At 23.9% G+C, this 12,500-nt stretch overlaps 1 protein-coding gene across 3 annotated transcripts in view; it reads left to right on the top strand.

Annotated features, from left to right (window-relative positions):
• The window catches only part of LOC136082228 (dynein regulatory complex protein 11-like), a 96,215-nt gene that overhangs the window by 72,714 nt on the left and 11,001 nt on the right, over nt 1-12,500 (top strand). For all 3 annotated transcript variants that reach the window (XM_065800787.1, XM_065800788.1, XM_065800789.1), the window contains 7 exons: nt 4,066-4,256; nt 4,551-4,750; nt 5,413-5,496; nt 5,681-5,780; nt 6,014-6,091; nt 7,084-7,232; nt 10,105-10,191. In XM_065800787.1, the coding sequence (XP_065656859.1) occupies nt 4,066-4,256; nt 4,551-4,750; nt 5,413-5,496; nt 5,681-5,780; nt 6,014-6,091; nt 7,084-7,232; nt 10,105-10,191 (889 nt within the window). The remainder of the gene's footprint in view (nt 1-4,065; nt 4,257-4,550; nt 4,751-5,412; nt 5,497-5,680; nt 5,781-6,013; nt 6,092-7,083; nt 7,233-10,104; nt 10,192-12,500) is intronic.

The following is a 12,500-nucleotide window of genomic DNA, read 5'->3' as shown; positions in this document are numbered from 1 at the left end:
AAATAAAAAAGTTATCTTAATAATTTAATTTAAAAAAATAAATAATTAACTTTAAATAATTAAATGTTTAGTTTAATAAATACAAGAAATGTTAACATTTTTTTTCAAGTCCAAATAATAAATATAGCAATCATAAGAACTCAAGCAAAATTTACTTTTGCTTATATTATTTAATAATCTCAAAAATTTGAGGTCATTAAATGTCAAAATGATGCAATTTTTTTTGTTTTTAGAGTTAAACTGCTTAAATAGAATAGAAAGAAATATAAATATAATAAAATATAAAAATAGAATATAATAGAAAGTATAAAATAATTACAATCATTGAGGCAAATAAAATACAATAGACAATTTAATATTCATTTAATTTAGAAAATTCATTTGATAATAAAAAAATAAATAAAACTACTTTTATTATTTATTTACTTTTTCTAAGAAAAATTAAAAAATTATTTCTAAGAAAAATTAAAAAATTATTTCTAAGAAAAATTAAAAAATTATTTCTAAGAAAAATTAAAAAATTATTTCTAAGAAAAATTAAAAAATTATTTCTAAGAAAAATTATTCATATTATTTGAATCACCAAAAACAAATTTTTAACAAAAATGATATTTTCATCTATTAGCTCTTTTTAATTGAAATTTTTTTTGTAAAGAAAAGACCCACTAAGAAAAACGTTTTAATAATAAATATCTAAATCACCAGCTAAGAAAAAAAAAGTTTTTTTTCTTAGCTGGTGATTAAGTTAAAGATCATCCACTAGAACACAAGAACTTCACATTTCACACAATAACACATTTCTTAAAAATTCTCTAAAGTCCACTTTTTTCAAAAATCTCTTCTAAAATCCTCGCTTATCCAAAAGTTGAAAAAGTCAGCAAATCTCTTTTTTAACTCTTTTTTTTTCCACAAAATTTTTATTTATTGTATGAAATAATTTTGTTATTGTTTTGATTAGCAGATTTTTTTGACAGTCTTATTCTTATAACAATATTAAGTGGTTTTTTGACAGTCTTATTCTTATAACAATATTAAGTGGTTTTTGACAGTCTTATTCTTATAACAATATTAAGTGGTTTTTTGACAGTCTTATTCTTATAACAATATTAAGTGGTTTTTTGACAGTCTTATTCTTATAACAATATTAAGTGGTTTTTGACAGTCTTATTCTTATAACAATATTAAGTGGTTTTTTGACAGTCTTATTCTTATAACAATATTAAGTGGTTTTTGACAGTCTTATTCTTATAACAATATTAAGTGGTTTTTTGACAGTCTTATTCTTATAACAATATTAAGTGGTTTTTTGACAGTCTTATTCTTATAACAATATTAAGTGGTTTTTGACAGTCTTATTCTTATAACAATATTAAGTGGTTTTTGACAGTCTTATTCTTATAACAATATTAAGTGGTTTTTGACAGTCTTATTCTTATAACAATATTAAGTGGTTTTTGACAGTCTTATTCTTATAACAATATTAAGTGGTTTTTGACAGTCTTATTCTTATAACAATATTAAGTGGTTAAGCAAATTTTTTTTGCAGAATTAAAATTGGTCTGAAGTTATTTGCTATGTCTATCATAAAGAAAATTTAGAAAAGTAGAAATAAGTTTTTAGTATAAAAGTTAATTTTGAGACAATTTTATTTACCATTGAAATTAGTGAAATAAAGAATGTAAAGTAGCTTGCTAAAGCAAAGAAACAATTTGCAAGATGTTGGGATATAATATGTTAAATGTCGGGATATAACAATGTAAAGTAGCAGGTTTTTTAATAAGCTATCTGAAGTCATTAATTTACTAGAACAGAAAGCAACTCAAAAGCAAACTAATTTGACTGATGTCAAGAGATCAGATATTAAATAAAAAAGTAATCAAAAACTAAGGTGCTCTTTTCCATATTTTCAAACATTCAAATGTTTCCATGCCAAATTGCTTTAAATTTCAACATTAGAAATTACTTTTTTTAAATATTTGATGAGTCTCCTTCTTACAGAGCTGACTACAAATGTCTAACAGCTGCTACTTTTTCAGGCTACCTTCTTAAGTTCTGCACATACTAATGGATTAAAAATAGTAATGTTGTTGTACGTGCCCAATTGATTAAACCCAAGATAATTGAACTTTTAAAGTTTTGGAAAGACTTACCAAAATTGAAGCAGCCTGGAAACAAAAAGCATAGACAAATTCCCAATTTTGATATGCTTTGGAAGATGCTACTATTGAGCTTTAAAAAGATGCTTGCGATTTACAAAGAGAGTATTCTCAGTGAATCGAAATGCATGAAAATAAAGTTGGTAGAACTAAAAGAACAACTTTATTATTCACAAGCTTATGAGTTGTTTTTATTATTTCATGTAATAAAGTTTCATTTTATGATGGCAGCATAATGTTCAAAACACCCATTCATGGTCTGCAAAACTAGTTGACACCAGGCAAAAAAAAAAGCAATCATAATCTCTTTTTCATTTTTCTACTTGTTCAACTTCATTTTAGTTTCAGCAAATCCATGTTTTTAACATAAAAATAGCACTATTTAAACCTGTCCAAACCGCATAAGTGTGATCCATGGACATTGAACCTATAATTAAAAAAATACTTTATTTTTATTCAAGTTTTTATAGTTTTGTAAAAAAATTTTTGAATTATATGCAAAATCTCCTCTAAAATCTTTTAATATCTTCTTTTTCTTATGAAAATTTTGTATGGCTAACCTGTTGTGCCCACCTTCTCCTAGAACACTATATAAGTAGGAAAGGATATAAAAACATTAGTAAATATAAAACAATAGATATTAAAAAATTTGCTGAGAAAGGGACATCTACCAAAGACAGCCATATCTATTGATTGAGATATAAAAGACCAACTGTCAAACTTGGAGGAGGTATCATTATAAAATATTCTATATATTTTTATCTTATTTTTTCTTTTTATTGAATGAATGTTTTGGGGTTCCTTTGCTTGGAGTGGTGTTGGCAAACTCCACTTTTTTGACAGGATAATGACAAAAAAAGTTTAAACTGATCCTATAAAAACAAAAAGCTTATGAAATAATGCACCAGAAGTGTCATCTTTATATTTTATCTTTAAACTAGACGAAGATCTAAAACACACTTCCAGGTTAGCTACTCAGTGGTCCAAAACATAAAACAACATTAGAACTTTAGATTGGGTTTCTTAGTCACCAGATCTAATCCAATTAAATTTTTTTATTAAAGAGTCTTGTTAAATTTAAAGTAGCTGAACAAAATGATTGAATAGTTTTTTTATAGTATAAGATAATAAATTTCTTGTAATTAAAATGTTAAAGAGTATATATTTGATAAAAATTTTAAATTTAAGCATAAAAATTCTCATTTTTTGTAAAATTATTTAAGGTGATTTTTTGACATACTGTATAATGTGTGTGTGCGTGCGCGTGTGTGCATGTGTATGTAAATATATATATATATATATATATATATATATATATATATATATATATATATATATATATATATATATATATATATATATATATATATAGATATATATATGTATGTATGTATGTATGTATGTTTGTATGTATAAACACACACACATATATGTGTGTGTGTTTTTGTGTATAATTGTTTTAGTAACTTTTTATTTAATGAAGATTTAAGATATTTTTTTTTATGTTGCTTATGCATTCTGTTTGCATTAGGTTACTTTAATGATAAAATTACTGTTGACTTCACCTTGTGTATATGCTTTTCCTCCTTAAAATAAATCTGTGTTTATACTGAACATCTGTTTGCTTTCCTTTGTTTTATTACTTATCCTCCTTTAAATAATAAGCTTTTTTAATAGTAATATTTCTTATTTTTGTCTGGGCTTCCATTGCTCAGTCTAGTTCAAGCAGTTGAACTAGATTGTGCAATGACTGAATTATATTATATAAGTAGTATTGTATAATCATTTTTTTTTACATCCAATTTTCTGCATTCTTTATTTTTATTTAATTTCTTTATTGTCATTTGTTTTAAAATCATTAGACGTGATTGGTTTTAATTCATATTAAGTAATCAGCAAATTTTTTTAGTACACTTGAATCTCTTTGTGAAGAATTAGTACAAGCTGGAATATTAAGAAGTTATCCACTTATAAAACTAAAAGATTTTATTGGCGATTATAGCTACTTAGGAACTACTTTTCAACAAATGAATATTGAGCCCATGCCATCACTTTCTGATGTGAGAAGAGTTATTACAGAGTTTTGCATACTGCCACTTGGTATAACTTTTTATTGGAGTTTGTTAGGATTTGTGTAAAGTATTATTATTATGTATTAATTAGGAGAAAGAAATTATGTAATAATATTAAATAAAAATTAATTTGTGCAATAATAGATTTTTATAAATAATAATGTATAAATTTCTTTTAGTATAAACATAATCATTGTTTTGTTTTTCAGAAGAGATATATAAGAAAAGATATATAAGTTAGGGAATATTTTTGATAAGTATATTAAGCAAATGTTTTGTAACTTTATTTGAAATTAAAAATTTTATTTCATTTAAATTCCAGGTTCACAAGTAGTTCACGAAAATGCACCTTTAATAAAGTCAGTCTTGATAACTGGGCCACGGGGCTGTGGCAAAAAAATGCTTTTGCATGCAATATGTACTGAGACTGGAGCTCTTTTTTTCGATCTCACTGCAGCCAATATATATGGAAAGTATCCTGGTAAATCTGGGTTAAAAATGATGCTTCATATAATTTTTAAAGTATGTTAGCTAGATTATTAAACTTTTACCTAACCTACTTCTACCTACTTTCTCACACTGTACCTAACCTGATCCTTTCTACTTCCTCAGGTCCTATCAAACCTATACTTTTTTTACTACCTGAGGTTCTAACTAACCTTTTCCTACCTTCTACCCCACACCCTACCTAATTTACTATTACCTGCTGCCTACAGATTTGATGTTTAAATTTTTATCAAATAAAATATTTATCAATTGTATTTATTATTTGTTTGAAATGTAAATTTATTATACAATAAAAATATAACTTTGAATTAAATACAAATTTAATAACAAATATAAATTTACAATAAAAATGTAAATTTAAATTTGTTTGAAATATAAATTTATTATACAATAAAAATATTTACACAAACTTTTAAAGATTTTAATGACTGTTCATGTAAAAAAATATGTAAAAAAAACAAACTTTTTTTTGGGTGGAAGAGGGGGCACTCACTAACTATGGATTTCCTAGATTATGATAAATTTTTAACAACATTTTAAAATTATTTATGTAACATCTTTCGACATTCATATATTTAATTTTTAATAATATTTTAACTTTATGATCAGTGCAAAAAAGCTCTAAATTTTTAATTTCTGACCAATAATTTATTAAGCAAATGTTTTAATTTATTCAGGTTGCTTGTCTACTTCCGCCTGCAATTGTATATATTGGTAATTGTGAAAAGATGTTTCAGAAAAAAATTCCAAAAACTGATCAAGTAATTGTGTTACTTTAAATATATATTTTTTTTATTTTAAAACTTCTGCTGTTAAAATATATTTAAAAAACTATTCATCTTTGTGTATTTTTTAGTATTTTTGCAATTTTTTATTTATTTGTGATTCTGCCATTACTAAAAACAAAAAATATTTTGTAAGTATAAAATTTGTAATATTTTCCAGACTGATCCAAAGCGATTAAAAAAATTACTTCCAAAGTTTGTTAAAGGAATAAAATCCATAAATAGAGTGCTTTTGATTGGCACAACTCGTGAGCCTTACAGTATCTTTTTCACTTTAAAGTACTTTTAATTCAATATTGGATAATGAAGTGTTTTTTATTGAAAAGTTTTCTTGTTAAGGTGTTTTCCTAATAAAGTGTTTTCTTATTTAAACTTTTTTTTATTGAAGTGTATTTGCAAATAAAAAAAGTTTCGTTGAATTATTGCAAGTTTAAACTTAAAATAAAATCTTTCGAACTTGAAATATCATTTTCCTTGACTTCTTACTTTATAGATGCTGAAGTAAAACCGCTTTGTTCATTGTACCAAAAAATTTTGTTTATACCACGCCCTGACTATTCATCTAGATTTTGTAAGATTTTTTATAGTAATATTTTAATATTTTGACTTTAAATATTAAGATTTTAGATTTAAATTTTTGATTTTATTCTTTAAAAAGTAAATAAGACTAAAAATTTATATATTTATATGTTTGATTTTTGGCTGGTAATGTTTAACTGGTCTTATATGTGATTCTGCCGCAGAAAAGATTACTTGTAAAGCAAGTTAGTTCAATAAAATGAGTTATAGTTGATGATCAGGACTTTTTAAGTTGTAAACAAGTTTCAATGATAGATCAATAAATGATAAAGTTTCAGATCAGTCAAAATTATTGGATTTGTTTAGATTCAATTATCAGATCATCAAATGATTTGATTGATTAAATCAAGTAATTAATTGTATGTGGTAGTGGTAGAGTGCTTGCTTCATAAGCAAGAAATTCAGAGTTCAATTTTGACCATGTCCCTTGTAGTACCAGGCTCAACTTGTTTGTCCGTGCAGTGGCCTTGTTTTTCAAGGTTTGTGTTTCAGAAGTAAAGGGTTGAGAGAGGGTTGTAGCTGCAATAAAGTAGCCTCCTTGACTGTAGTGGGCTTCTCGGCCTTGGGGAGGTGAATAACATTAAAATAATAATAACAATAATTTTAATTGATTTTATAATAATGTAATAGTACTATTAAGGTAATTATACTATTAGGTATGAAACAAAGTAAAACTTATTTAGCTCTCTGCCATGTTTAAACTCTAGAATAGTGGTTCTAAAAATGAACAATTGTTTGTATTGAGTTTATATCATTTAGCTCTCGACTTTACTTTTTAAAAACTGATAAGGTTTTGCCATTAAATATTTTTCTGTTTTAACAGAAAAGTTTCTGTCAAAATATATAATGCATAAAAATATATAGTATATAAAAATTGTATAATACGTTTGATAATTTAGAAAATTATTAAATTTTGTGCTAGTAAATCGCGCTGAATTAAATGTTAATTATGTTAATTATGTCAATAACAATAACTCTCTTTAGTTTTATGGCCTTATTTAATTATAATGTATGGTGGAAAGGTGTCAGATGCTTTAGATCTCAGTTCATTGTCAAAAATAACAGATGGATACACGCCAGGAGACATGACTATGGTAGTTAAATCAGTACTCACCAAAAAACGTATCGAACAGGTTTATTTTAAAATGATAAATTTTTCTCTTTATTTTGTAAAGTAAGTATAGCATAGATAATTCAAATTATATTTATATACATTATTGCAGTGATGCAATTAATTGTTTGCATCAACTATGCATAATTATACATAATTTCCCTGAATTATGCATAATCATACAAAATTTGCATTTGCTATGCATAATTATGCAAAACTTTCATTATCTAAATTCTAACATTTTTTAGAATTTAAAATTTCTTATATTCAGTCTAATATTATTTATTCAATTCTTTTCTATGAAATAATATTGAAAATAGCCTAACCCAACAACAACAAAAATTAAATGAAATAATATTGAAAATACCCTAACCCAACAACAACAAAAAATTCTAAATACTTATGCAAATTACGAAATAAATACTTAAAATGAAAAATTATTATGTTTTCATAGTTACACTTATTCTTTTTAATAAGTCAAATAATAAAAGCCAAGTAAGTCGAAGTCGAGTTGAAATCAAAGTCGAGTAGCTATTTTATGTCTGCATCTCTGACCACTCATTTTTCATATCTGCACTTATCAGCCAAAATAAATTATTTATATCTTATATTTTTGTTATAAAAACTGGGAACAAATGAGTTAATGGGTAATTTATAAGTCTTTGCAAAACTTTAAATCTAAGCTACTTTATAGTTTTGTTATAGTAAATATTAATTTTTAAATAAAAACAAACTTTAGTTATATATAGCTTTTACTTTTTTTTTATATTGAATTCCATTTTTTTTTTATTACTTAAGTACTTTGTGAAATTTTTTAGCTTCAGTTCTTTGACTTATTTCATTTTTGTTTTTGAAAGATTTTACAAGTCTCTTAACTTTGCCAGGCTATAGTTTGACAGGGCAGCCTCTTTTTGACAGGGTAGCCTCTTTTTGACAGAGCAGCCTCTTTTTGGTATTGAGTTCTGAAGTTTTAGTATTGAGTTGAGTTTTAAAGAATGTTCATTTTTTTAATAAATTGTTCTTTTAGGTAATTTTTTGTATTTAAAGTGTTTAGCAGCCATATTTTTATTACCATTAACAACATTTAAATAGTAACTTGCAATTCTTTTATAGATAGCTTTTATTGATCTCTTTCAGGGTGTCCCATTTCCTTTGTAATTAAGATAAAAACTTAATTTTTTTTTATTCTATTATGTAAGAAATAAAATCTATAAAAAAATTTAGTAAAGCAATTACTTCAAGATATAGACATAAAAATGTCTGCAAAGACTTATGAATCACCTGTTGTTTACAGTTTATAGTTTTATTATAGAGACTGGAACAAAAAAAATAGTTATACTTCCCAAAAATAAAATAAGGAAAAAGGTTTTAAAAAAAAAATTTTCTTTTATGATCAAAATTAAGAGATTTTAAGTTTTCTTTAAAATTTATTTTTAGTTAAAAGATAATTTTAAATTTACTTCCTTCTTATACAGGGTAAAGAAAAGCTAACTTTTAATGCTTTTGCCATGAAATTTTTTACTGAAACTGTTGATGATGTTGAATTTAAAAAAACTAATAACAGACTATTATAATGTAAATATAATTTGTTTACATGGGATTGACATGGGATATTTTTCAGAAAAATAAACCCAGTGTTAGAGTTAACACCTGGTTTATTTGTGTTATTAAGTAGGTGGTAGATAATATTATGTATATATGTTTTTGAATTAGTTTGATTGGGTGTTTAAATTAAAACTGGAATGCAAAAGATTGTACTTGTGTTAACTAAGTGGTCACACTTAGTGGTTACAATGAATGGTCTGGTTTATTTAAGGTATCTTTGAGTGTGTTAAGGCTGCCTAAAGATTAGGTACCATCAGTTTTTGGTATTTATTCTGTATTTTTTTGGTATTTATTTCAAGCTGGAGTAGTTTATAAGAAAATAAGACTTAAATCAAAAATTTTAAGTTAACTAGTAGTTATTTTATTTGAAAAATAAGTTTGAAGTATTTGAAATATTTGAAATGTTTGAAATATTTGAAATGTTTGAAATATCAACATATTTAAATAACTTTAAAGGCGCCATTTTTTTTAGAATTATAAAGAAATGTATCATTAAAAATAAGTAAAGGTAAAGTAAAGGTAAACAAAACTAAAACTTTCCAACAAAATTATTCTTTCTGCATAAAGTTTTCGAGCTAAAAAGATAACTTAAAAACAAAAATATTGGAAGTTTATTTTTCTTAGCCATCTATTTACACCCAAATAAGTCGCAACATTTAAAACTATGTTGTTTTTTTTTGGTTTTATTTACATAAAGTCATCTAACTATATGGATTTTTTATGTAAAACCCATTTTTACTGAACCCCAACATATCTATAAAATTAAAACGTAAATTATTTATGTTTCATTATACATAAAAATATGAGGAAAAATGTTTTACACCAACACTTGTTTTAAAAATTCTTTAATTAGGACGAACTCTTGTTTATGTTTATCACTCTAATTTATGATCAAAAACATAGAAATACCCTTATTATCAGAATAAGTACATTTGAAAAGGTCTGTAGTCATAAAATCAAAGTTTGCTGAAATAGTTTGAAAAAACACTCGGAAGCCAGGAACAATAATTGTGTTACATAGTGCATTACATACAAGTAAGATAATAGTTCCCTATGAAAAAATTATCTCCAAGTTTTGTTACAAGAAAGTATTTTTAGACAATTTTTTTATTTTTTACAAATGATCTTTTTTTTACTTAATTTTAGAGTTGTGAAAGTGCAAGAAATCTCAAACATTAAATTTACACCAACTTTTCAGAACTTTACACTTCCACTGTAATTTTTAGACCTCTCTTTAGTTTGTGACAGTTAAGTTTTTTTTTTATGTATTTCATTCGATTATATCTTAGCTTAGCAAGAACCCGTTACTTGCTTCAGAGTTTGTCCCATCACTTGCAAAAATTGTACCAGTAATCAAGGAGTTGGAGACCTTCAAAGTATTTGAATAAACTTTTTAGTATATTTAATTTTTGATAGATTGTTTAGTTTTATTTATGCATAAGTATATATAAAACTAAACAATCAATAGATTTTGTTTAGTGTATATATGTATATGTATATATAAAACTAAACAATCGATAGATTTTGTTTAGTGTATATATGTATATATATATATATATATATATATATATATATATATATATATATATATATATATATATATATATACATATATATACATATACATATATATATAATATATATATATATACATATATACATATATATATATATATATATATATATATATATATATATATATATATATATATATATATATATATATACATATATTTACATATACATATATATATATATATATATATATATATATATATATATATATATATATATATATATATATATATATCTATATGTAAACAATCAATAGATTTTGTTTAGTGTATATATGTATATGTATATATAAAACTAAACAATCGATAGATTTTGTTTAGTGTATATATGTATATATATATATATATATATATATATATATATATATATATATATATATATATATATACATATACATATACATATATATATATATATATATATATACATATATACATATATATATATATATATATATATATATATATATATATATATATATACATATATATACATATACATATATATATATATATATATATATATATATATATATATATATATATATATATATATATATATATATATATATATATAATTTAAGTGACATCTTTAATAGTATGTATAATAATATTATAAGCATTAAAACATCATATACGGTATCATACTATTTATTTCTTTTTTTTAAATAATATCATACCTAAATCTTTTAACATTGTCCAGTTAAAACAAAAAGCAGTTGCAATCTAATGGTCGAATATAGGAAAAAATTATTAATTACTGCAAAAAAATGACGTTAAAAAAAGATTTTACCAAAGCAAACGTATGGTTATCCAACTATCGAATGCAATTAAAAATTTTGTGAAACCTGAAGATATGTTAAACATAGAACGCATAACTGATAAATCAAGAGAAATTAAATTCGAACAAATAATACAACACCTAATACGTAAGTTCAATTTTCTTAACAATTCTAAAAAGAACAATAGTATAAAAAAATTCTTTGAATGTTATTTCAATACGACCTGCTAACCTTGTAAAAAATCCAATATTAAATCTTTCGAATATATCAATCTCATGTAAACAGGAAAACTTACTAAGTCTTGGTCCGCCATTTATTCCAACACAAAATAAAATACCATTTATTGATACTATAACATCAACTGAGGAATGCACTTTAAATATAGAAAAAAATGTGAACGGTAAAAGAGCAGAATTTTTAAGAGAGAATGTCAGCAAAACATTAACCAAATATTTAAGAGTGAAAATTGATCATAATGTTTCTAAAAATCAATCTCTAGATATCAATGAGCTCAAAAATTCAACCAACATAAAAATATATCCATTTGATAAAGGTAATGGGTTTGCCATTTTAAATTCGGGATCAGCAATACAAAAAATAATTAAACAACTTCGCAATTGCGCAATATCTGCAGTTGATCTAACTCAGAAGTTTCTAAATCTTATTCAACGTACCCTTAGTAAATTAAAAAAAGATAAAAAATTAGATAAAAAAACATATGGTAAAATATATCCTTTAGATGCAATTCCACCCCATTTGTACATTAAAGCACATAAAAGTGAAAAAGGTTATCCAATGCAAATAATAGTTTCAACAATCAGCACACCACTTTATAAACTTTTGCAACATCTTGTTGAGATAATGCAACCAACTTTAAATAAAAATGAATGCTGTTTTAAAAATTCATTTTCGTTTATATTAACAGCAAAAGAATGGTTTATTTAGGATGAAGTTCAAGTGTCATTTGATGTTATCAATTTATACCCATCAGTGCCACTTGATAAAGCAACTGTTACAATTATTGATATGCTAAACAAAGATAGAGATGATCTAATATAACAAACTAAATTATCTTTAGTAGACATTCATAAACTAATTGATCTCTGTATTAGTAAGTGTTATTTTTTATGGGAAGACAAAATATATATTAAAAAAAACTCTGGTCCATCATCATGATATATCCATAATGGTCGTCATGTCAGAAGCATATCTACAACATATTGAATCTAATACTATTCAATATTTAAATGCCAATATTGCACCAAAAACTTACAAACGTTATGTTGATAATAGCCATGCTCAATTTACTAATATTGACGACGCAAATTC

Source organism: Hydra vulgaris, chromosome 07, assembly GCF_038396675.1.
Source record: "Hydra vulgaris chromosome 07, alternate assembly HydraT2T_AEP".
Lineage (NCBI taxonomy): Eukaryota > Metazoa > Cnidaria > Hydrozoa > Anthoathecata > Hydridae > Hydra > Hydra vulgaris.
This window is presented reverse-complemented; position numbering and strand designations above follow the sequence as displayed.